Raw genomic sequence first — 27,428 nt, forward strand, 5'->3', positions numbered from 1 at the left:
ATGACTTCAGTGCCGTTCTTTGTTCTTTTCTCAGAGAAAAACTTAACTCCAAGTCTTCTAGAGTCACAGTCAAAGCTGATTCGAAAGACCACCGCCGTTCGCCAGTTTCTGTGTTTACTAGAAGCACGCAAACGCAACTCGGCCGTCGTCATTATGGCCCCGCCTGCCGACTCTATACACGATGTGATTGGCCCGTCCAGATTGAGAGGAATACAGCTCAGAAGGGTATTGAGAGTTCCTAGATGACACTTGCGGGCAGATTAAATTTGCTGCCGCTAGGGTGCGTCTAGATTTCTAGGCTAGAGGCTCGGTGGTCGGTCAAGAAAATGTTTAGTTTTCACCATCCCTAATTATAATTACCCTGAACCTAAACTATTTAATTAAGCTAATTCATACATTTAACTTGAAAAAATATCATGTAATCTCAAATTTGAAGTAGTGGAAATTTCTACTAGTTTTAACTAGTTAATGCCACCTTACTAATTGGTTACACAATGTTTTGGAAACATTAGCATAACATAGCACTTGCTGAATGAGGACAGTAATATAATACATTGAACTTACTTGTTCTCAACCTTAGGTCATGCTCCACTCGTCACCATGATGGTTACCCTACGAAAACCCCCCTAAAATAACAGAAACTCTTCTAAACTAGCATTACAAAACTTTATACTAATTCTCCTAACATTAATCTTGCACAAAAAACATAATATAACACTTTTACTGTCCCTATTGAGTGTCATGGCAAAGCATGCTGGGAAATAGAAATCTCAGTGCAGTCTAAATTAAAAGAAACAAGCACATAAACCTCAAAACAATGAACCTTCAGATTACTTAAAATGTGTTTTGTGAACTCAAAAGAAAAATAAAGGTCTAGATACTCATAATAGTTAATTAGTTTGAACTAATTTGTTTAATTAGAGTTGGCTCTACTCAAACCAATTAATTATTTTGAGCATTAGGGTTTACAGTTGGAATTCGCAGTATGCCCCGCCTTCTTAGATTTGATTGGCAATCATACTTATTCCGGCAGTGATGTCAACCACGATGTCTTTTTTTTAGACCGCTGAGTCAGACCAACCTAAAAATGTAACATTTTACTTTTGTCATCCTAGCAACAATCAGACAATCAAAAAACACACACTGTGTGATGGAGTACAGCAGAGGTGTCAAGAATATCATATATTGCAATTTGGCTATTTGTATTCAATGTTTATGGTGGTTACATGTGATATTGCTTTATAACTTAACAGCTTTAACGGAAAATATACACAAACTTAACAGAAATGATTCTGATAATTGTTTCCCAACAATTATGTAATGAAACGCTAGCAATTTAAGTAAAGCCTGTTTAGGCTATTAATGAAATATAAATTAGCCAAAGAAGAACTTTTATTTTAAAAAATTTAATTTAAAAGCGCCTATACTGTAGTGTGACGTGTTAGTAACCATGTCATCATGCTTAAGATTGAAACGTGATAATCAGATTTAGATCAGAGATTATCATAGGTTCGGGCAGTTGACAGGCGGATGATTTAAATTTTTAACAGCAGCTTCAGGTAATAGAGCTGATCTGCACATCTCTAGTGCACAAGCCCTAGTCCCCTTCAAAATTCAGATAAAAGCCAGTGCACAGACCTTTTACTTTGTTCAATTTGCAGACTGAATATGGTTTAGAGCTCTTATAGACATATTAAAGTGCACCATAATAAACAAATGTATCTTTATAACATGTCTTGCAAAATGTGGGGATATTATTAAAATAACTAAAACACGCGTTTGTAAAATTTATTTTCTTTAGCTGTGATCATAACTTTACCAACTTTGCTTTGAGCCAGGAAAAACCCTGATTATATAATTAATATGTATGTAATACATTTAAGTCTCAATGGTATTAATTATAAATTATGATAACCGATCTCATTCTTTAAATTCATCCAATTAACCCTGTTAGCAGTAAGTTATTGTAAGAATAAAAGAAAAATTAGATATAAATAACTACAAACCAACATTTTCCCCCGAACTAAGTTAACTTCTTGAAAGTCTTCAAGTGTCATAACATCGACCGCAGATTATAACGTTATACTTAACGTTACACAGACACACACACACACGTACGCTTGGGCTTTAAAGTAACTTAACTTATATCCGTTAATATATTTCATGGGTTGTTTAGTTTGATGTAAACAATTCGACAATTTTTTTTCAAATAAACTCATTACCTTACTTGTATTATTCATGTGCATGCCAGAGCAGAACGGTTCCTCGTTTGGCCTAAATATTACGTAGAGAGGATTAAAATATGGTTTTGTTGCAACAAAACAACAAACATCGTTGAAATATAAAAATGTAAGCCAGCGCAAGCTCAGCGCCGCCATAAATTGCCTGATTCGCGCCAAACTGACGTCACGCGCAACATCTCAACACAACACTGGCATATTTTTTTTAATCAGTAAATTATATGAGCACTGAATATTATGACTAATTGATTTTATCGAAATCAGGTTTTAAGCACTATCCCACCCTGAACAAAACAAAAAGCATTGCCACATACAAATACTATTTATAAAAAAAATAATGCTACAACACATTTTCTTACCTTCATGCACTATGGGTAATGGATTATGGTATGTTTTCAATCCACATATTAGAATACATCTAATGTAGTGCCTTTGGTCATTCCATTCGTTAGTTTCTGTTTAGCATGCAGGCAGGTCTTTGGCTAGTCTCCTAGTGATAAAGGACTGTTCTGCATCTTTCCATCAGTGACCTTGTTTCTAAAGTGGGTCACTGGGTGCAGTTCAGGCAGAAAGGGAGGAGCAATCGAATACAATACAATAAAACACAGAAACCATGACAACTTCACAGAATTGTACATATTTTGTATTGTACCATGTTGCTTAGACTAAGAATAATAACCGACTGGGAGTTTACAAATGTGTGGGCGTGGTCACTGTCATACACCCCTCCCCCAAATGTGTGGATCAGTGCATTAAATCAGAGAATCATGCATTTACAGTGAGTTTTGGTTTGTTTATTTGTGTCAGCTTCGTTTAATAGCCTTTAAAGTCATGTGCATTGAACAAGCTGCTCTGATCAAACAAACAAAAAAAGAAACAAAACAAAAAAAATCACACTTTTTGACACAAACATAAAGGTGTATGTACAAAGGTAATGTTGAGTGCATCCATCCAGTTTTCCCACCAGTGTGAATACTAAACTTTTAGTTCTAGTTGATGCTTGGCATCAAATCCCCTTTAAAGCTATCTTGAAACCATGCAACAAAGCATGTTTACTGTGCACATTATACTATGAATGCACAGCGATGGACTGTAGTATAGTATAGTACTGTGAACTTCAGTGTAGTATGGTGTCCATCAGTTTTCTTTGGGACAGCAATAGTGTTTGTGCCTTTTTACCTAATACCTGGATTTTTCGGCATCTATGAAACTTCTTATGGTAAAACAAACTCAAAGAAGAGTCTAAAAAAGATTCAGGTGCAAGCAAATCTATCCGAGTCCATGGGGAGAAAACACTCTGTTCTCTTTGAGATACCCAAAGTAGCACAGCACAATTCATTCAATGCGAAGTTCAATAAAGATCAGGAGCATTTAAAAAAATATGTATTTGGCCTAAAAGAGCCATAAATAAAACTTTATTCTCTCAATGTATTAACAAGCCACAGTATGTCCCATGGCTGCCAACCACAGCACTTAAAACTTGAGTTAAAGTCCCAGTTGTCAGGTCCACAGACCCGACCCGAAAACCTCCAGCTTTTTGTCTTACTGTCCTTAGAAAAACAAAACAAAACAATGCAGTAACACTGTAATAAACTGAGGGCGTTGTGGCAGGTTGTTCTGCTTCTGATGTGACAAGGGATTGGGGGGTAAAACCAAAATAAAACTAAATATTGAAATTAATCCTCAACCTCATTTCACAAAGCTAAAGCTGCATGCGCCATTGTCTAAAGCACCGCTATACCACTCTAGTTCACTCAAAAATGAAAATCCGCTGCCATTTCTTTACTCGCATGTCATTTAGAACTCATATGACTTTCTTTTTTTCCAATACAACTCATGTAAATGGTGACCTCGGTCGTCTCTGGTCCCCATCCACTTCCAGCAGCTTGATCGTTCTGCTAGATATCTCCTTTTCGTACGGGTTTTGAAAACATGAGGTGCCAACCTGTTCATTTTTGGGTGAACTGTACTTCTTTGTCTCTGCTTGGTTTCACACTGCTCGGTTCTTACTGTTGCATTAGCTTTAAAATATAACAGAATCCTCAAAATAATATTAATAATACCAATAAGGATAAAGTTAAAATCTCTAGCAGCAAAAGAGAAAGGAAAAGTCGGTAGGTTTGGGAAAGCCCTGCTTTAAGGAAGGCATGTGTTAGTGGAGGCGAAATGAATCCTGCGCAGCTCATCTGCCGTCTGCAGGGGTCCGACTCAGGGTGAGTGACGTCATGACCCGGCCGTAACGCTCGCACAGCTCCAGCGTGGAGTACAATGGGAGTTTGGGCGGCTCGTGAAAGCTTTTGATCTCGGTCGAGCAGTCGAGCAGCTTGGGCAGGAAGTCGGTGAGCTTCTCCTGAAGATTAGCTGGTGAAGGAAATGACAAGTTTAAGTGTGTGTGGCACATAAAAAGCTCAAAGTATCTTTAAGGGGGCCTTACTAGGGGTAGGGGGAAAATCGATTCATATATGAAGTAATTTTTCTACGTAGCACGTCTATGATCCACACATTCCTAATAGGGCTGGGCGATATCAAAAAAAAAAATTATATCTCGATATTGTCAACATTTTTACAATATTCGATATATATCTCGATATGTTTGCTATTGCTTTTAAATAAAAACTATATATTTTCTTTTGCCCCCATTAAAAACAACAAAAACTATTTAGATAGAACAAAATTAAATACAAAATGTTTAAATGTAGTAAACAGAATATTATTTCATGATACGAGTAATTTAATATTTTTTAAATGTACCTTTATAATTACAATAGATTTTTTTTAAATAAGCAAAACATAAATTTCAAACAATATGACAAAAACAGTGCTTTATTTCCAGCTACAGCGGGTCTATTTAACAGTAGCAAGTCTAGAAATAAATCTTCATTCTATTAATTAGAATTAGGCTACACTGATTGGGGTGGCATTGCATGGTTTTCTATTTTTTCAGTGTTGTTTGAGTAACATTAAATTACAAAGAATATAAGGTCCGACCCTATAAGACTTTCACGGACCAAATTCATTGTAACACAATTTCGCAGTCAACCATGTGTACGTTCACTAAAGACATACACTACTGTGTTTACCTGAATACTCAACAGGACGCGCATTTTTACATTTGTTTGACCATTGAAACCCAATAACCCACAAAAGAACTGCATCGCAATTGTATGTTGTCTAAAAGGCGCGTGCGCGCTTCAGGTCAGAGTCCAGCAGCGCGAGCACGTCCTGTGCCACGTTATTATTATTATTATCTGTTTCTTTCTTTGTCATGCGCTGCATGTATATATATATATATTATATATATATATATATATATATATATATATTATATTATATATATATATATATATATATATATATATATATATATATATATATATATATATATATATATATATATATATATATTTAACTCTTCTGCTTCCAATGTTTAGTGAATGGTGGAAGCATACCTCTGCATTATCTGGTAACGTTCTTTGGGAAAGTATGCATGTTGAATTTGAAATATTCGATATTCACGAAATTTTCAAATTTGACATTGTTGTCAAAATTATTGCGATATTATCGCTAATATTCGATATATCACCCAGCCCTAGTTCCTAAATAAATCAGTGAATTTGGAAGAATTGTTTGAGTGAATAATTCAATGACCCATGTATAAAGACAGTAACTTGCATCATTTCTGAATGAATCAATCATTTTAAATTAATCGACTTGACTCACTCTAGTATGAATTCTCCTTGCACAAGTAGAAACATTATGAATGAAACTTACTATCACTTGCTATCAACATTCTAATGAAGAAATACCGTTAAATAATGCAGTTGTCAATGCAATATTTTTGCTGCCCATCATGTGTACAGATACTTTTCATACATGAGACTTACTTTCAAACCTTGACACACAGGTGGTTGTCATGGTAACGAACAACAATACCGTAACGTGCTGCCGTTTATAGTCGAACTTTTATTTGAGGAAATCTGTTTATAATAAGCTATTAGGTTTAAACCTATTGATTCAGTTAATTTGAAAAAAAAAAATACATTGCATGTATCTGATCTGATTTTTAGTGGCATTCTCTTATACTGCTGCTTCGCTAACATCGTACGCATCTGGAGTTAAAACAGCATTTTGAGCCAGCGGCTAGAATTGATAAGACTCTGGCATTGTGTCCACAGACAATTCACCCTCCTCCACCTCAGGTGAAGATGGGGGAGAAAAGTCCTCTACTTCGAATTGACGCTCTGTTGCATAGCTCCTGGTGTCACTCCAGTCACTCTCCATCTTTGCGAGTCTGACAGCTGTCACTCAATCTGTCACTGCGGGTCACAGGTGCACGCCCCCAACTCAGCCCCGCCCTCGGATCATCCCCATTGTCTCCGCTGGGCTCTTCCCACTTTTCCAGCCTTTTTTAAATTGCCAGTGGGTGGAGTTAGGCTCTGATCAGAGCTACCCTTTAAAGTCAATGCATACATTTAATAAGGTTTAAAAAATGTTTGACTCGAAAATTTAAATCTATCCAAAATATTATCCAAAAATGAAAGACGTGGAACAAAACCCTCCAGAAATGTTATTTTTATACGAAACAGTTTTATTATATTAAATCGAATTATGACTAAAATAATGAGAATCGGTTCGATTGTGACCATAAGGATCGAGTAAAATCGCGAGATTCCAAGCGATCCCACCCTGAAGACTTACGCTCCATTTCCTGGCCCAGGTATGAGCACCAACGGTTCCTCATGTCTTCCACGGCCACCATGTCTTTCTCCTCCATCTCATCCACCAGCAGCAGTGGGATACAGGCAACAACCAGCTCGTTCATGATGCTCAGACCCGCGTTCACCTCGGTCTCCTCACCTGTCTCGAACAGGGCGGCCGCGTGCTCATTCAACTTCTGCAGGACACACACACACACACAAAAACATTTCAATACAAAAAATGATCAATACACATTCCACAAACCTTTGTCTCTATTCACATCCGAGAATCAGAATACGCTTTATTTATTCTACTTCTACTACTGCAGTGGTCAGTATCTAGAAAAGTGGTCGAAGGAAGGAACAGTAGTGAACCGGCGACATGGTCATGGGCAGCCAAGGCTCATTGATGCACGTGGGGAGCGAAGGCTGGCCCGTGCAGTCCAATTAAACAGATGACCTACTGTATCTCAAATTGTTCAAGAAGCTAATGCTGGACCTGATATAAAGGTGTCAGAATACACAGCGCATCGCAGTTTGTTGCGCATGATGCAGAGCCGCAGACCGGTTAGAGTGCCCATGCTGAACCCTGTCCTATGACCGAAAGCACTAACAGTGAGCATCAGAACTGGTCCACAGAGCAATGGAAGAAAGTGGCCTGGTCTGAGGAGTCCTCTTTTTCTTTTACAACATGCGGATCGCACCAGGATGCACAATGGGAAGAAGGCAAGCCGGCGGAGGGAGTGTGATGCTTTAGGAAATGTTCTGGTGGGAAACCCTGGGTCCTGCCATCCGTGTGGATGTTTCTTTAACACGTACCACCTACTCAAGCATTGTTGCAGACCATGTACACCCGGTTCAGCAGGATAATGTGCCCTGACACAAAGCAAAAACGGTTCAGGAATGGTTTGAGGAGCACAACAACAAGTTTGAGGTGTTGACTTGGTCCACAATCATCTCTAATGTTTTGAGCATGTTAAGCTCCAAGTTGTTAAGACTGCACCAGACAGCCAGTTGTTCAACCTCCTGTCTGTGTGCAGACCCATCACCATACTGGATGTCACCATCCATCCTGTTGTCTGAAAACTTCAGGAGTTTGACAGACTGGTCTTTGGAGGAGTCATTTGTGCACATGGAAAAGAGCTGATGGGAGAGAACCAGTCCTAGACGTGACGTGTTTTTATTATTGATGTATAAAGCCAGGGCCGGCTCTAGCTCTTTGGTTGCCCTAGGCGAGATGGAGTTTTGCGCCCCCCACCCCCCCACCCCTCCACCCCACCCCACTCACTTTTATCGTCTCTATTCTAATTCAGCACGTCTGTTTTCCTAGGCCTACCCCTAACCGAGATGCACTTATTATTAAACACGTTCGACGATTTATTTCCACTTTTCAAACATTTTCTCACTTTTTATTGAAAATAAATGCCTTTCCGATCTGATATGTGATGGGAAAAGGGAATAGAGCGAATGTGGTAAAAGGCAGGATCGAACCTCTGATCGATCTGCATCAAATCTCGATGCCGTGCGTCTTACCACTACACTACAGCCACTATAAAGAATGTAGTGAACACAGCATATTTCTGTTTAATGTAAATAATATGGTATCTATCGTTAGGCTGCTCCAGTAAAAAAAAAAAAAAAAAAACGAGAGGCCGTATTTATTTCCTTCCGACGCCCACGTAGAGAGCGTTATTCATATTCATAACGAACTGGACTTTTGATATTTAAATGACATCCATGTAGGTTATTGTAGATTATTGTCAGTGAAGTTATGTTTGCAATACGTATAGTAATTATGTAGAAAACTAGCAAGTGATAGCTTGGTGACAATATTAATAATATTTATAAAATAAATATTAGTTGATAAGATTGATACTAAGTAATTTTATTTTGTTTGACAACTTATTGGCTGAGATAAGAAGACTAACCTCTATACTGGGCTTTCTTTCAATTTTCTTCCTTTCTCTTTTTCTCTTTTTCCATCCCTGTGCATCCGCGGGTTTAGACGCCTCATTTTTGATGAACGCGCAAGATGAGCACTTGCCTGACCTAACGCCTGAACTAATAATCAATAATCACCATCAATTCAATCCAATAATCAGGTTGATAAGTAATTAAACGTGTGGCTGAGGGGGCGCCCTATGATGATCATGTTTCATGAACATTATGTTGTATTTCGCTTGTTCCGATTATATGCTTAATGGGAAGTAATGGGCGGCACTAGAGCGCGCTCGCGCCCCTAACACAATTGTCGCCCTAGGCGACCGCCTAGCTCGCCTATAGCAAACGCCGGCCCTGTATAAAGCTGATGTTCTTTGACACTGCAATTAAACGCTCTTAGACTTCAGATGCAATGGGTAAACTCTCTAACCAGAGGGTCCTAGGTACGAGACGTTTTTATTGATGTAAAAGCTGATGCTCTTAGCCACTGCAGTTACACAAGCTTAAACTTTAGATGCGGTTGGTAAACTCTCTAACCTCTTTCGCCAAACTAGCTAGAATACTCAAAAATACATTGCAGTACATTAGCTATGTCAATGTTAGCAGTATTTTCAATTAAAGCGAGCAGAGGGTAAACATAACAGCTTGAGATGAAGTCAAGGCCTCTGCGGCACTCGAAAAAGGTGAAACAAGGACAGCGACGTGCTTCCCGCTAATGTGTTTACACACTGAGCGCAGTATGCTTCCTATTCCAGGGCTGATGATTATATTACGAGCACAATGGCCGTGCAGGGTTCACCGGGTACAGTCAAACTAGACGGGGAGAGCGGGAGGGAACGGCAAAGTCAAAGTAAACTTTTATTACAGCTGATTTACAACAGCAACAAATAGAAGCTTCAACTTTCAGCTTTTAAATCTAAAGTGAATCCAAATGCCATAAAAGTATTAAAAAACCTTCCCCTAATCGAACATTTGACAGGAAATGAAAACAGCTTTTGGACTTAAATGCTGGTAAGATAAAATGTTTATTCATAATTGTATTTTCAAAACCACATATTTGTAAATTATTGCCCTTAAAGCTACACTGTGTGATATTTTCCCCCATCTAGCAGTGAAAAGGTATATGACCATCCAGTGAATAATAGTTTCTGTTCCTCTCAATTCTGATTTCATCCTACGGTGGCCGATTTAGTCCAAGATTAACATGGCAATCCCCCTCTTCACATTCGACACGGTGCCATCGAGTGTTAAAACGCGAAAGGCGAAGCTTGAATTTACGGGTATGTCCCTCTTTGGCTAATGTACTTTCAAGATGGAGGGGCAACATGGCGACCAGCATTCGAACCCCTCACCCGTTGGTATTTTCAATGAAATATTATAAACTTACGAGTATACTTTATCACTTGAAAGAAGTAAATATACATTAGTGAGCACATGTATTTTTGAAAAGAACTAATTGTTTTTAGCTAAGAATAAACTAAATAATTTACACAGTGTAGCTTTAATGCACCCTGAACTGAGAAGCTAACCAGATTTGTGCCAGTCACTGGCATTGGAAACGATGTTTACAGGAAAATGTGTGCATCGTCATGGTTTAGACTGATTTGAATGAAGTTTTGGAGCTGTTAAGGGCACAGTCTGATCCGGTCATAGATGCAGGTTAAGAGGTGGTGGTGGTTAATACACTCACTAGCAGGCACTCTCTGCGGTAATGGGCTATGAGTTCCTCATCATGGCCTCTGTACGGCCCTTTCGCCAGGAGCTCTTTGTTGTACTGATAGGCGTAGATCAGGTACATCAGTGCTTCCACGTAACTGCAGTAAAGAGTGACAAGAAAAGGGCATCTTAATACTGCACAGTACTGAATTGTTAGATACATTTTGCAATTAAATTATTAAAAGGTTACATGCTAAAATGTTTCAAAGCAATTACTGTTTTTATGGTGAACTGAAGTTTATAAAACAGAATTTGCCGCCATCTAGTGGAGATATTATAGAAAAGGGCTCTGGCAGGGGTCCTTTTCTTCTTCGTATCAATTGTTTTAATAGACAATGTACATTAAAAGAAAAACCAAGAAATGAATAACTAAAGCCTCACCTTTTCTTCAGGAATAATTCTAGGCCGATCAACAGGAAGACTGTCGTCTCACGAAAATTCCTGTAATCTCGGTGCCACATCTGTGTCCAAGAAATGGGTATAAATAATATTTAGAAAAGAAAAAGTACAATTAAAAAGAAGGCAAGCAAAACATGCAAACTTTTTACTTCTCAATATCCCATTATTTGACCAATCCTGTCGCAAGTCAGTTTAGAAAATCTAAATGTATTTATTTATTTACACACACACACACACACGGTTCCCACTCTTTCATGAACACCAGATTCAAGGACTTTTTAAAGCACATCAAATTCACACCCCAGAATAAGGAGCGCCAGGGAAGACCTCTTACAGTACATTTTAAAGGGATAGTTCACCCAAAAATGAAATCTAGCCTATGATTTATTCACCCTCCTCAAGTCATCCTAGGTGTACATGACATCATTCTTTCAGACTTATAAGTTGAGTTAAGTCCTGGCTAATCCAAGCTTTATAATGGCAGGGATTGTTGTTTTTGATGTCCATAAAAATGCATCTGTCTGTCAAATAATGTGCTCCACACGGCTCCGGGAGGTTAATAAAGGGCTTTAGAAGTGGATTGATGCATTTGTGTAAGAAAAAATATCCATATTTAAAACTTTATAAACTTTTGGCCGATCGATCGCCTTCTGCATTCAGTTTATGGAAAAAGTGTTAAAAAAGGCATTTCAAAGGCTTACGCTACCAGGTACGCTTGTCCGTCGTCGCGTACGTACGCATCTTGAACTCTGAGAAGGCACTTTCAACACTTTTCCACGGAAGGCGATCGGCCCAAACTTTAATTAAAAAAGTTTTAAATATGGACATTTTTCTTACACAAATGCAACAATTTCGTTCAGAAGGCCTTTATTAACATCCCAGAGCCATGTGGAGTATGTTATTTGATGGACAGATGCATTTTTATGGACTTCAAAATATATAAAATATATAACCCTGATTGTTTTCGTCTGAAAGAAGAATGACATATATACTTGACTTGAGGGTGAGTAAATCATGGTTTAATTTTCATTTTTGGGTGAACTATCCCTTTAACCCTCCTATTAAATTTGCATCCATTTTAACCCAGAAGAGGTACAGAATCATTCGCACAAATACATAGTTTACGAAAATGAATTTTTGGAAACGTATTAAAACCATTTGCAGCTTTATGTTAACAACTACTCCACACTTGTTTTGATTTTCATTTTGTATTAATCATTGAGTAAAAACATTATAAAATAAAGAAAATATTATTTAAAAAATTGCAATTGAGTCAAAAAAGGATTATATGGACGTTTGTTTTCTGTGAAGCTTTGGAAGTGTTGATTCCATCTGTATTTTGATCATCGTTCTTAAACTGATCAAGGCGTCTTTGACAAAAATTTGATTTTCTCAACTTCTTTTTTTTTTTTTTTAAATGTTGCCTCTCTTTATGAAACTTACCCACGTTCAAGTGTTAATAAAAAAAGAATGCATGAAACTATAATAAGATGAAGATATGAAAGACAAATATACTAGGACTAAGGGAGGCATGTTATAATTTTTGCTAAATGTATTTCAAATTTAATTTATGCACTTTCAAGGACCAATATTTGTTTTCAAGCACTTTCCAGGCCTTAAATTCAAGCACATACATACATACATACATAAATAAATACATAAATACATACATACATTCATACATACATACATACATACATATACATATATATACACACACACATATATATATATATATATATGTATATATGTATATATATATATATATATATATACATATACATATATATACACACACACACATATATATATATATATATATATATATATATATATATATATATATATATATATATATATATATATATATATATATATATATATATATACATATATATATATATATATACATATATATACATATACATATGTGTGTGTGTGTGTGTGTGTGTGTGTGTGTGTGTGTGTGTGTGTGTGTGTGTGTGTGTGTGTGTGTGTGTGTGTGTGTGTGTGTGTGTGTGTGTGTGTGTGTGTGTGTGTGTGAAAAATGTGTGTGTGTGTGTGTGTGTGTGTGTACTGTGTATAATTATGTATATATAAATACACACATATTGATGTAAATATTTAAGAAAATATTTGCATGTATATCCTTAAGTTATGTAAACAGACTTTTATTGTGGATGTGATTAATCGATTCGACAGCACTATTATATTAAATGTAATATTTTTCTATACAATTCTAAAAAAAATTTTTTTTTTGAAATGCCAACACACCACAGGAAGCTGAACTGGAATCTTAGATCTTATTGGAACAGGAAGATGAATTCCTTATTAATTTTTGAGAAATTCCACATTAACACAAAACACTTATTAAAGATTCATTAGTCCAACAAGTTTCGACAAAACATTTGTACATAATTTAACTAACACTTCTGCATCTTGTTTACAACCTCCGTTTAATTTAAATCCGAAACTGACTTAGCATTCACAATTAAATTCCGAACAGAGCCCAAACCTGATTAAGAAACATTTCGCTCACCTCGTATTCCTCCATGTTCACCTCGTCAGGCTTAATGAGTTCCAGTTTAGCACGTGCCACCTTCATGATGCTCTTACACCTGCAGGGAAGAACAGGGCCGCCACATTAGAGCTCAGGCGTGACTCATGAGATGCTCTCAGGAACGAGCTGCGTCCTCTGCCCATGAATCATACTTTATTACCCAAAACAAAATGGAAAGATAGCGTCGCATCTGGGGCCACGCTCACATCAATCTAATTACCCCGCTCAAAATAGAGGAGAAAGAAATCAATTTCCTTATGAATATGGATCACGTTCCTCACCGGAGCGTGCAGTCTGCTCTGGAGACACATGAGACAGTGTAACGAGACAAAAGCCTTTCGGCGGCTCAGACAGGAAGCTGTTTGGTAACACAATGATCAGAAACAGCAGCGACTGCTGTGACGAGCTGATAATCACTCTCCGTGTCAGTCTGGCAGGCTTGAGATGGAACTGGCCTTTGGAATAGGGTTCCCGTCTTCGAAAATCAATCAGTTATCAGTGAGGCGGTTCTGTCGAGCTATGGCATTGTGTGTGGCTAATGCTCGTCTTTCATATTTGTCAATTTGATGCTCAACTAACTGTAGAATACAATCACCGTTCAAAAGTGAAGTTATAGGGCATTTCAGAGCCAAACTTGTTAGAAATACAGTGGCAAGTATATGAAAGAAAAGTACATATGTGAATTTTTGCAAAAAAAATCAATGGATGTTTTGTCTAACTTTGACCAGAGCAGGTTATTTTTGTGAATTGTCTGTCCTTGTCTCATCATTTTTGAAGAGGAAAATATTTCAGAGCTTAGCATAGGTAGAAAAATGTGCATTCACTTAACATTTTCCATGACTTTTTAAAGATTTTATTAACCTCCATTAATTTTACATAACTAAACAAACATTAAAAAACCCCTGATGTTTACAGCCTTTCCATGATGGGAACCATGTAAAATAAATGCATATGGGTTTGATATTTCATTGAATCGAACTCAATGGCATTCATACATTTATAAGTGTCTTAAAGGAGCACGCTGACTTTTTAGGACTTTAGCTTATTCACCGTATCCCCCAGAGTTAAATACGTCCATGCATACCATTCTCACCTCCGTGCGTGCCATAACTCTGTCTGACGCACCCACCGCTAGCCTAGCTTAGCACAGAGACTGGAGGTAAACGTCTCCATCTAACCTACTTCTCAATAAGTGACATTATAACAGCAAGACTGTCCTATTTGCATGTTGTGATGTGTAGTCACATCATGTACTAAGACGGAAAATGAAAAGTTGCGATTTTATAGAACGATATGTCTAGGAACTACACGCTCATTCCTGCGTAATAATCCAGAAACGTTGCTGCCATGCCATGGGTGCAGCGGTGCAATGATTTACTCAGTGCCTATACGCTATTCTATTAAATGTATATAAACATTTAACGAAAGCAACAGATATGAGCTGCATTTTATTAATCAGATAGTTTTAATATCAAAGACCGCAACAGGAGAAAGAGTGAACTAATCACTGGGAAAGATAATTTAGTTTCATTAGTTTTAGTGAATATAAATGTGTTTTTTAACATCTAAGACTTATTTTCAGTTTCACTTGCAGCAGTTTACGTGTTGGCTTTCTTTACTTATTTGCAGCTATGCATGTTGCTGTAGCAGCGTCATATCTGACTACAGCATACACTCACCTAAAGGATTATTAGAAACACCAGTTCAATTTCTCATTAATGCAATTATTTAATCAACCAATCACATGGCAGTTGCTTCAATGCATTTAGGGGTGCGGTCTTGGTCAAGACAATCTCCTGAACTCCAAACTGAATGTCAGAATGAAAAAGAAAGGTGATTTAAGCAATTTTGAGCATGGTATGGTTGTTGGTGCCAGACGGGCCGGTCTTAGTATTTCACAATCTGCTCAGTTACTGGGATTTTCACACACAACCATTTCTAGGGTTTACAAAGAATGGTGTGAAAAGGAAAAAACATCCACTATGCAGCAGTCCTGTGGGCGAAAATGCCTTGTTGATGCTAGAGGTCAGAGGAGAATGGGCCAACTAATTCAAGCTGACAGAAGAGCAACTTTGACTGAAATAACTACTCGTTACAACTGAGGTATGCAGCAAAGCATTTGTGAAGCCACAACATGCACAACCTTAAGGCGGATGGGCTACAAAAGCAGAAACCGCATGTTCGGATATTCATAAAACAAATTATTCAGGGGGACATGAAAGTTCTGTGAAAATGATCCAAAATGCTGTTCAAATATTTAAAAGTTTAATTTGCCACACAGTCCCGTATCTCTCACGGAGGAAAATGACAGTGAAGGACGAGAGAAGACCAGGCCTGGACTTTTATGTTATGTTTTGTTTGTTTTACTGTATGTGCGACAGCCATAAAATCAAAAAATAAAATACATTTTAAATTAATTTTGCACTTGCTTGAATTTTAAAGACATCATATGCAGTTTGTAGCGAGATGATTCATGTAACTTGTACCTCTCATCAAAGCCAAGGTTTCTGTCAGCGAACTGCATCAGCAAAGTTCTCTCCAGGATCTTCTTGGGCGCCTGGTTGTGTATGAAGTAAACAATGACGTGCTGGAGCCGGTAGTCCCTCTCAGGGGGCGTGTCCTCCTGAGCGAACCTCAGTAAACGACTGTACTCTACTTTCATTGCCTGTTAGAGAGAAAGAAGCCGAGAGAGAAAGCAGGAAATAAATAAATAGAGAGCTAGAGATAGATATGCAAGTTTATTTAGAAAGAAAATTAGCAAGAAAATAACTCAATCTTTCCATCTAGACAAGAAGATAAAAAATAGTTACTGATTTAGTGCATGTGATTGCAAATATAATGTATGTGGAGAGCAGAGATCTTGTAGCTGTAGAGATAACAGCCGGTGTGCAGAGTGAAAATACAAAGCTAGACATCAGTGAAGACACAAAACAACAGGAGGCCAATAGAGATCTGGCAATAAAACAACTTACCACTTACTGTCCTAAACAATTGAATGGAATAATCTCAGATTTTAAACAGCACACTTCATTTTGTCATGTTGCGTGAAGTAAACAATAATGCATTGCCTAAGATAACAAAACTGATGCTAATATACAAAAAACTCTTCACAACACACAGCAGCAATTACAGTAAGCTGACAGCAGATGGTGACAGTGGGACAGTACTGTGCAGTATACTAATAGTTAGATATATGCAGTACCTCACGGTCATCATTTAGATCATAATGTCAGTACCTTACCTCAACAGCGCAGTGAAATAGCCTTTAACAAATTTAAGTGTGAAGGAAGTTGCTACATTTATTATAAAATAATTCATAAGTTGTATAACAAATACATATATATACTATTAAAGGGGCTATGTTATCATTTTCATATATTAATTGCTTTTTTTATTGCCAATGTGTGAACAGCTTATAACAAAACTTAAAAAAAAAAAAAAAAAAAAAAAAAAAAAAATAAGTACCTTCCCCAACTTCCTAGGTTGTCTATGAAAACCTGTAGACTGATTTTAAAGAGAAGGGACTCCAGACGTTTTTGCCGGGAAATTCAACAGGATGTAACATGCTCTAGAGAGTTCCGGATCCGGATCTCAAGTGGACGACGCTCACAAGTTCATCAGATCACAAGCGGACGACGCTATATACAGGTGTAAAAGGGGTTTAAAACCCTTGTAACTTGCCCACTTTCGACCACTTCCAGAGCAGTGGTGGGGAAATATTGCATAATCTTCTGTTCAAAGACACATGAAATGAATGCTTATAAAATATACAGCTCTTTTGGCATTATCCTAAACGATGTTAATATGTCATGCAATGAAAAGGGATTCATTTAAACTATAGGCCCTGTTAACACCAGGTATTAAGATTTTTGGTCGATTGGATCACAAGTGGACGACGCTAAATACAGGTGTAAAAGGGGCTTAAAACACTTTGAACTTGTCCACTTTCGACCACTTCCAGAGCAGTGGTGGGGAAAGTTAAAAGAAATGCATTGCAATATTGCGTTATCCCTTAAAAAAGTAACTTATTGTGTTACTTAGTTACTTTTTATGGAAAAGTACTACTTCTGCGTTACTTTTTCTCATCTGGTTTGGGCTGGGCTTGTTTTTATTTTTTTTTAATAAGAAACAAAAAAGCCCTTTCACACCAAAAGTGTAATGGATAAGCCTCAGGCTGAAATAAATGCAAATTTACACATGTACAGTAGAGGGCAGAGTTTAAAAAAAATCTTTCAGCTGTTCTGCCATTCTGGACTGAAGAAGAAAGTTCAACAGTTACTTCAGCAAAACATTTTTTTTATAGTCAGCAGCAAAGACATAAAAGGTTAAAAAGGTGTCATTTAATATATTTAATTAATTATTGCAGGTTAGTGTAATATTCTGAGATTGCACTTCACTGTTTATATTAATTAACTTTATTAATAAACTACTATACCCATCGTGTTCAAACAGGGCACAAAACACCTCTGCACTTACTCACGATTTCTCCTAAAGGTGTCATGAACTGGCTTTTAAAATAAATAAAAATACTGTTGTCTGAGGTCAACTAATGACGTTCGTGTGGTTTTTACATTCAAAAACATTATAATAAATAAGTAATAGGCTATTTTCTGCACTGGTATTGAGGCTCTCTCCTGAACACTGGGTTTTGATGGGCGTGGCGCACTGGAGATTGGGAAGTAAACGCCCACAGCTAGGATTGGATAAGATTTGCATATTTAATAAGCTTCAGCTCCCCTGTCAGTTCAGTTCATATGAGGGAGGGATTGTTTTGAAATCAGCAACCAGAATGATTCTCTCGATCACAAGGCTCATAAAACGTCTGTATCAAACAAACACAATGATTTATTTCTCATCCACCCGCAATTGATTGGAATATTTTTTTTTTTACTTGGCCCGCCCGATCGTGGATATAAGCGCAAACTGCGCATTCACACACGTGCGCGCGCACGCGCAGTTCAAGAAAGGAATATTATTTCACTATTTGAGATTTACCGGCCTGCTGACGAGCCAACGTTTTGGTACTGTCTGGAAAACACATAGCCCTGGGACTACTATTGCATATAAAAAATACTTAGGGCGTTTTCACACTTGAAAGTCCGCACCTAGTTTTGGTTTGCTTTCACATTGCAGTTATGTCAGCGCAACAAAGAACTTTACATGACGCACTGGCCTCCTGTCGTCACCATCTATGTGGGCTGCATCTTAACATTGATTGGTTTGTTAGCAGACGTGCTTCTGACGTCAGTGTGTTGTTAATTCAGCAAGTAACTTTGACAAGAATGAATGAACAGACGCATATCTGTTCCAATACTGTTAATATTATTACTATCTGCAGCACCAACTATAGTCGAGGCAAATTCACCAAATGAACGTCCTCCTTGTGCAAACATTTTATCGGCGGCAACAGGAAAGGAGGAGAAGATATGCTTTTTAGCCAAACAACGTATTCTGTATTTTGTACATGAACTGGAACTTTAGTAAAAATAAAGGAAGTATGACACATTCCTAATTTTGGTATATGAAGGAACCTTATGCAGCGACTGTGTTCTTCCACAACCAGCAATAGGGTTGGACATCGAGAACCGTTTCTAACTTGGAACCGTTTAAAAAAATAACGATGCCATTGGAATCGTTTAGAAATTTGGTTTTCGATTCCACTTCTGAACTGTATTCCTCACAATCTGGACGGGCCAATCACGTCGTGTATAGAGTCACAGAAACTGACGAACGGTGGCGGTCTTTTGAATCAGCTTTGACCGCGACTCTGGAAGACTTAGAGTTAAGCTTTTCTCTGAGAAAAGAACAAAGAACGGCACTGAAGTCATTCTTGATGAAGATGTGTTCGGAGTTTAGCCAACCGGTGAATATTTAATCTATCAACAAGCTCTGTTTCACCTTCGTTGCTCTGGTTGGTTGTAGCGCTATCCTATTGCGTGCAGAGGGAGTTTGAAAGACAAACGTTTATCCCACCCCTCGGATTGAGCCCTGTCTATGATGAGTTTCCAGACCAAACATCTTGATGTGGGTCTGGCTTGTCAGGCTACATAACTCTACTAATCCCCGCAGATTTGGTGCTCATATCTGAAGCACATACCGTTATAAAGCCGCCTCTGGCATACAAGTGCAAACATTTGCTTCTTTTTCCAGCTTATTATTGGTCAAATACACTTATTATTGGTAAAAAATTCCCAGTGCACATCTCGAAGAGTATTAACGTAAACACAGTCGTAAACAGTTCAGGAAGAAATGAAGAATGAGTAACAGGAACAGTGTTTAGGATCCATGCGTGTTAGGTCTTAAAGAGACAGCAGTTATTTGCTATTCAAACTACAAAAAGACGAACGATCACGCTTCTCTTGACTGATCAACTTGTAAAACTTTAATGTTTTCATCTGTAGGCTATTTCATTTTTTACAAAGAACATTATCCAATGTTATTTTAGATGTAATTATGTAGAATTTTTTTTAATTCCGTTTCTTACCTAAATGTTAGATTTACCTGAAAAAATAAAGCAGTCTATTTCATTTGTATCTTTTATTCTATTGTATTTATTTGTGCTATTGTTTGTAATCTGTTTATTTGTTCTTATTTTATTACTGTTTACTCGTCTTTTTAAATTCAATTTACCATTCAAAATCAAACCTCCATGTGCTGTGTAAGCTATTGCAACACAATTACCCTGTTTTAAAAAATACATTGCGTTAGCAAATATTTGTCAGATATTTTGAATAGTAATTCATCAAGTTTTATATATGAGAAAAAACTTAAACGCTTTATCATATAAAGTGATCTCTTGAGAAGAAATTTTTGATTGCCTAGACTTTCAATAGACGGACAATTTTTTTTATTATATTAAAAATATCTATTTGACAGTATATGCAGTGTTTTTTTCCATGTGGTATCGAAAATAGCATTGAATATCAATGTGACATGTTTTGACTCCACCCCTCAAAGAATCGTAATCGAGAATCGAAAAGAACCGGAATCGAAAGTAAGACTCGGAATCGGAATCAGAATCATTCAAATCAAAACAATGCCCAACCCTAACCAGCAATAGGGTCAGGGTATATTCTGGCAAACCGTTTGCCAATCACGTCTAGCAATAGGCAAAGCAAACAGTTGTACACGCCGTATACGAACACATGATGGATAACTCGGCAAGCAAATCATTCGTTTACTTTTTCCCAGCGCGATTATTGATGAAGGAATTAAGTATAAGAGAATGAAGCAGCAAGAGGCGTGGTCAACAGTTAATAATTTCAAAGTTAAAGTTCGTAACTCAGCAATATACCATTATGCCACCTGAGCACGTGCAGCTGTAGCAAAGTATTATTGAAAGTATTAATTAAAATAAATAAATAACATTGAAGAATATTCTGTTTACTCCATTTATGACCATTTTTAAATGCCCATACTTTATTTAAACAAAATTATTTTATTCAAGTAACCTAGAGGTTTTAATGAATATGTAGCTATCTATCTATAAAAATAGGATATTTGTTATGTACAACTTTCTTATTGAATTATTGAAATATATATATATATATATATATATATATATATATATATATATATATATATATATATATATATATATATATATATATATATAGCTAGCTACAACAGAGTGCAACAGTTTGTTCTGGAAGTAAAAACTAATTTTCTCCATAGGGAAATAGATTTTTAATAATATATTTGAAGCCTTTAAAGATAGGTCTGCTGTGGTATTTGCTCCTGCCGAAGCAATCAGTTTACATTACAACAGTAAAATATGCAGAAAATTAGAAATTCAATGCAACAAAATAGCTCTTTAGATCTGCTCTCTCCCATGAAGCAATGCAAATAACAATTGTAATGTTTAGGTGCATATTATATATGTGTGTGTGTGTGTGTGTGTGTGTGTGTGTGTGTGTGTGTGTGTGTGTGTGTGTGTGTGTGTGTGTGTGTGTCTTTTTGTCTTTCAAATACATTTTTTGTCAGTTGTATTGTGATTCACGTCGTAGCTGTTAGCCTGCTTCATGTCTTATAATGGTTAGTTATTATTTATTTTTTAATGAGTGGAAAAAACACTTCCAGAAACCAGCATTTTTGAAAAAGGAGGTGGGCACTAATATAACTAAAAGTATTATACATTTTGAAATAAAAGTATTAACATGCGACTTTGTCTTCTGTGCTAGTTCTCTTAGTTCTCTCACAAATTAAATCCAAAAACATGAGTTATTTTTATTGGTACTATTTTCACAAATAAGGTGTGCATTGTCAAAACTCTCTCAAAAATCCAAACTGGTCGCATTTGTTACACAGCTAGTCATTCTTTCAAAACCTGATCTTATGCTTACTTTCAGTTGCACATATTTTCAGTTCACATTATCATTGTTTCAAACACAAGATTATTGTAATATGTAATAACATTTGGTTTAATCACCGAAACACAATGGTATGATCAATGTGCATTTAACAATCAGCACATTCAACAGCATACAATGCAAGATACATGTTTCAAATCACCCTTGTTGCTGAATTATCTACAGTAACGCAGGCTACAGATGCCACATAAGAAAATATGCTTACATTACCTAACTTATGGAACTGAATCCATAATATTTGTAATAGTATCTATTCAGTGTGTTATCAAAAGGTGTGATAAAGTTATGACACAGCCATGAGGTCCTGGGCTATAGAACAGAGTTTGCTGCCAATAGAGTAAATGTTCTCACTGTGCCATATGACTGAATCTACTTTAGTTGAGCTTTATAAGTGTGAGTTACAGTAATGTGGCAGCCTCTACCATGGAAATCTGTTTACAGTATCACATAGCATACATACTGTAATGTAAAATACTGTATCTGATTCCATCTGTCTTATCCATCCCTTATACTCTATTCTGCATGTTCACTCACACATACCGACTCGGTGAACGTGATTTTGCCAAGTAAGATGCGTTCCTGGATCAACATCCTTTGTTGATCCTGGATCAACATTTAATTAACCAATCACAAGCCTCTGATGTCATCAGTGTGTGCCAAAATCAGTTTACCAGGCCACACACACACTTTGAACATAGTGGTTATAATCTGAAATAAATAGCTTAATCGAAATAATCGAATAATCAAAAATGTACACCTTGCTTGTGAAAATAGTACCAAAGCGAATAAAAAAAAAAACTGTAATGTGTCCACAAATCCCTTTTCCCCTTAATTAACAAAAACCAATTCAACATAATACAATGTCATAGATTACTATTTTCCAGAGACACAACTTTGATAAATTAACCTCAAAACAGTTTCAAATGACTACATCTTACAAATGCAGATATTCAGATGAAATTACAAAATTAAAAAGAGCACCGCCATTCATAAAAGGTGCAGTGTGTACGTTTTAGCGGCATCTAGTGGTGAGGTTGTGAATTGCAACCGCCCTCCACTCACCCCTCCTTTTTGAAACACATATGCTGCTCTCCACTATTAGACACGCACTTGCGAACTTCCCTAAGCACTTCCCCTCGGGGGAATCCCCGCCGCCATTTTGAAGTGCGTTCCACTTCGTGAAGTGGACAAGGGAAGTTTATACGGACAGACCCTTGCTCCCTCGATTTTGACCGAGTGAGTGAGTGTATTTCATATGTACACTTCAGGCAGCTTCATATACCACAATAAAACGCGATTGTGACGTCACTGCATATCAAGTTTAATTTACCCCACCACAAACAACTCAATGATATTTTAATACATATAGAATGCTGCAATTAACGATTTTGTAAAGATGACTACGGCAGATAAATGGCTATCCACCTATCACTCAAAGTAACCACGCCCTTAATTATGAAGAATTTTAAAGGGTTAGTTAACCCAAAAATGTAATGTATGTCATTAACTCCTCACCCTAATGTTGTTCCACACCCGTAAGACCTCTGTTCATCTTCAGACACAGTTTAAGATATTTTATATTTAGTCTGAGAGCATATGCAACTGTATACACACTATACTGTCTACTGTACTGTACTGTACATGCGCGAGAGATCCACTTCCGGCGCTTTCCGCGCTTGCGCAGACTAAAACCAGAACGCGCGAATGTCACAACAGAAAACACGCACGCGCGCCCTCAGATCAGTCGGACGTAGTGGTGAACAAGAGGTAAAAACGATATAAATACTGTTCGTTTTCTCACACAAACCGCTGGTTTCGTGTCTTAGGCCATCAGTGTGTACTTCCGATGGGGGATTGTTTAATTTGGACTTCTCTGTGTATGCTCTTTGAGGTGGTGACCATAGACCTGCATTATGTGAGGCACACACAAGAACGGTTTGACCTAAAATTATCAAAATCGAAACTACTGGGGAAACAAATACTCCTACATCTCGGATGCCCATGAGGTAAGCTAAAACATATCTAAATTTAATTTCAAAGTGAACTATCCCTTTAATTAGAATCTCTTGAAGCATCGAAAATACATTTTGGTCCATTCATGATTCGGATCGCGTGTCAAACTGCCAAACTGTTGAAATCACGTGACACTGGTCACTCATCAATTCGCTGATTCATGACCGTTTTAATCTTTATTTGAGGTTTGAAAACAAATGCGGAAGAGAAGACAATGCTGAATAAAGTCGTAGTTTTTGTTATTTTTGGACCCAAATGTATTTTGGATGCTTCAAGAGACTCTAATTAACCCACTGATGTCTCATATGGACTACTGTGATGATGTTTTTATTCCCTTTCTGGACATGGACAGTATAGTGTGCATACACTTAGATACGCTCTCAGACTAAATATAAAATATCTTAAACTGTGTGTGAAGATGAACGTAGGTCTTACGGGTGTGGAACGACATTAGGGAGAGGAGTTAATGACATACATTTCATTTTTGTGTGAACTAACCCTTTCGAGTTATAAAAAAAAAAATCACCCCTCTCACAGTTGTCATTAAGAGCAAAATTAGCTGTATAGACCAAAACCACAATTTGTACCAAGCTGTAAACATGTTTTTTTCTGCTGTAAAGTTTGGAATTTTAACATGGGGCTCAATGAGATTATGCTCCTTCTGGAGCCTGCCTCTAGTGGCAAAAGAGACCACGGGAGGCTGCCGCTTGACTGGAACACAGCAATAGAGAAGCTACGGTGGCCAACACAGGACAAAGATGTCATCCCCTGAGACAGCAGAGTGACTAGCACTCTGTAGAGTAGTTTGTTCGTTTAGGGCTACTAGAAACATGGTGGCACAAAATGCCAACTTCACTGTTAGGGGATCTGTGATGTACAGAAATGGCTCATTCTAAGTTAATAACTTAGTTATGTATATTATATTGTATTTCTGTCAATAAAGCCTCATAAACACTACACACTGTACCTTTAAATGATATGAGATTCTATGGCCATCTATGGTCAAAAGAAAAATGTGTGATGTGAGATTATAGATAGATAGATAGATAGATAGATAGATAGATAGATAGATAGATAGATAGATAGATAGATAGATAGATAGATAGATAGATAGATAGATAGATAGATAGATAGATAGATAGATAGATAGATCGATCGATTATCAGTGAAATATAGATAGATAGATAGATAGATAGATAGATAGATAGATAGATAGATAGATAGATCAGGCCTAGTTTACACTTTACAGTGCTCATAAACACAGCCTAAATAATGCATCAAAAAAATGAGACATGAACATGCACATATGCACATCATGACATCACTACATATCTGTGATTTAAAATGATCTTATTTGGATACAGAAGTTAGACTGAAATAATGTTTATTGTTTTTTGAAATAGCTATGGACTAAAATAAAATAAAAAAATCAACAGGATTTAAAAATATATATATTATTAGTTAAATGTATGCATGTTTGCATTGCTTTTAAAAATGTATTTATTAATAATTAGGAGTTTTTCTATGTGTTATGATAACTAAATAAAGAAAAAGTGTTAATGTATATGAAAGTATGTAGGCTATATGAAGTGTATATGAAAAAGTTTAAATGAAATAACAAGAAAAACATGTAAACTGAATGTGTATTATTTGCCTCCAGCACAGTCAGGTAGTCTATTTATTTAGTTTATATATTTTTTATTTATATTAAGACATAACATCGACGATATGCCATTGGATGCTTTCGATATTTTGATGGAATATTCTAGTCATTGTTAAAGTAGAGGGTAGTTTATCTTTCACTCAAGTGTTAAATTTGGATTAAAACAAAATTATATCATTTTAATAGAGCTATTACACGTTTATTTAAAACCTAATTTGCAGGAACTTTAACTTTGAAATTATTAACTGTTGACCACGCCTCTTGCTGCTTCATTCTCTTATACTTAATTCCTTCATCAATAATCGCGCTGGGAAAAAGTAAACGAATGATTTGCTTGACGAGTTATCCATCATGTGTTCGTAAACGGCGTGTACAACTGTTTGCTTTGCCTATTGCTAGACGTGATTGGCAAACGGTTTGCCAGAATATACCCTGACCCAATAGCGCAATATCTTGCTAATTCTTCAGCATGTTTATTGCTACTGGCTAGCGATCCGAACATCTCCATGAGTCGGTGGGCGGGGCTACTGAATTAAACGTGTTTATTCTTTAGAGGTGGTGTTTTGCCACACAATGAAGTCAGGATGAGGCACACGATCGTTTTCTGGGCCTGGTGTCTATAAAAGCTTTTCTCTGACTAACAAGGAAGTTTTCAGCTCTGAAACTTACAGGATATTCTTATATTACCATGACCTTTTATATATCAAAAGCTCAAGGGAAAGCTGATATTTCGTTTTATATATAAAAGTAATGCATTGTGTTACTAAGTTACTTGCAAGAGTAATCTTATTACATAACTCAAGTTACTTGTAATGCGCTACCCCAACACTGTTTCAGAAGTAGTCAAAAACTGATTTTAACTAAATTGCTTTTGTAGTTTAAACACAACTAAGACCCAAGTTTGGCTTGAAGATGAAAAACGTACCAATGACAATGTTCTCACCATTCCTGAGGACAGAAGTGGTTGAAAGTGGACAAAATAGATGGATTAAAACGCAAAAAACAAATCACACTCTTCTAAGTTGAGTCTCTTCTAAGTTGCCAGCTGCAGTTCACTAAACAGCCACGTGTCACTAATAACTCGACATATAGCCCCTGTCAATAAAATTAATAAAAATATAAACATATGAAATTATTTAGTATCAATAAATAATATTACATAAATATTTTAATTATAATTACTGATTACAAATGAAAGGTGCACTGTGTAAACTTTAGCGGCATCTAGAGGTGAGGTTGCGAATTGCAACCACTCACCCCTCCCTTTCGCAGAAGCGACAGTGGCCGACACAGGACAAAGATGTCGTCTGAGACAACAGAGAGTGGCTAGCGCCCTGTTGAGCAGTTTGTCTGTTTAGGGCTACTGTAGAAACATGGCAGCACAAAATAGTGACTTCACTGTAAGGGGACCTGCGGTGTATGTAGATATACAGTGAGGAAAATAAGTATTTGAACAGCCTTATATTTTGCAAGTTCTCCCACTTGGAAATCATGGAGGGGTCTGAAATTGTCATTTTAGGTGCATGTCCATTGTGAGAGACATAATCTTTAAAAAAAAATCCAGAAATCACAATGTATGATTTTTTTTTTTACTATTTATTTGTATGATACAGCTGCAAATAAGTATTTGAACGAATTATATTTGGTACAGTAGCCTTGTTTGGAATTACAGAGGTCAAACGTTTCCTGTAGTTTTTTACCAGGTTTGCACACACTGCAGGAGGGGTTTTGGTCCACTCCTCAACACAGATCTTCTCTAGATCAGTCAGGTTTCTGGCCTGTCGCTGAGAAACACGGAGTTTGAGCTTCCTCCGAAGATTCTCTATTAAG

At 36.9% G+C, this 27,428-nt stretch overlaps 1 protein-coding gene across 4 annotated transcripts in view; it reads right to left on the reverse strand.

Annotated features, from left to right (window-relative positions):
* The window catches only part of usp25 (ubiquitin specific peptidase 25), a 143,139-nt gene that overhangs the window by 84,961 nt on the left and 30,750 nt on the right, over positions 1-27,428 (reverse strand). For all 4 annotated transcript variants that reach the window (XM_067432980.1, XM_067432982.1, XM_067432981.1 and 1 more), the window contains exons 21-26: positions 16,040-16,218; positions 13,533-13,611; positions 10,976-11,055; positions 10,569-10,692; positions 6,939-7,134; positions 2,600-4,601 (exon numbers count right to left, since the gene is read on the reverse strand). In XM_067432980.1, the coding sequence (XP_067289081.1) occupies positions 4,423-4,601; positions 6,939-7,134; positions 10,569-10,692; positions 10,976-11,055; positions 13,533-13,611; positions 16,040-16,218 (837 nt within the window). In that variant the 3' untranslated portion in view covers positions 2,600-4,422. The remainder of the gene's footprint in view (positions 1-2,599; positions 4,602-6,938; positions 7,135-10,568; positions 10,693-10,975; positions 11,056-13,532; positions 13,612-16,039; positions 16,219-27,428) is intronic.

The sequence above is a fragment of the Pseudorasbora parva genome, chromosome 23 (assembly GCF_024679245.1).
Source record: "Pseudorasbora parva isolate DD20220531a chromosome 23, ASM2467924v1, whole genome shotgun sequence".
Lineage (NCBI taxonomy): Eukaryota > Metazoa > Chordata > Actinopteri > Cypriniformes > Gobionidae > Pseudorasbora > Pseudorasbora parva.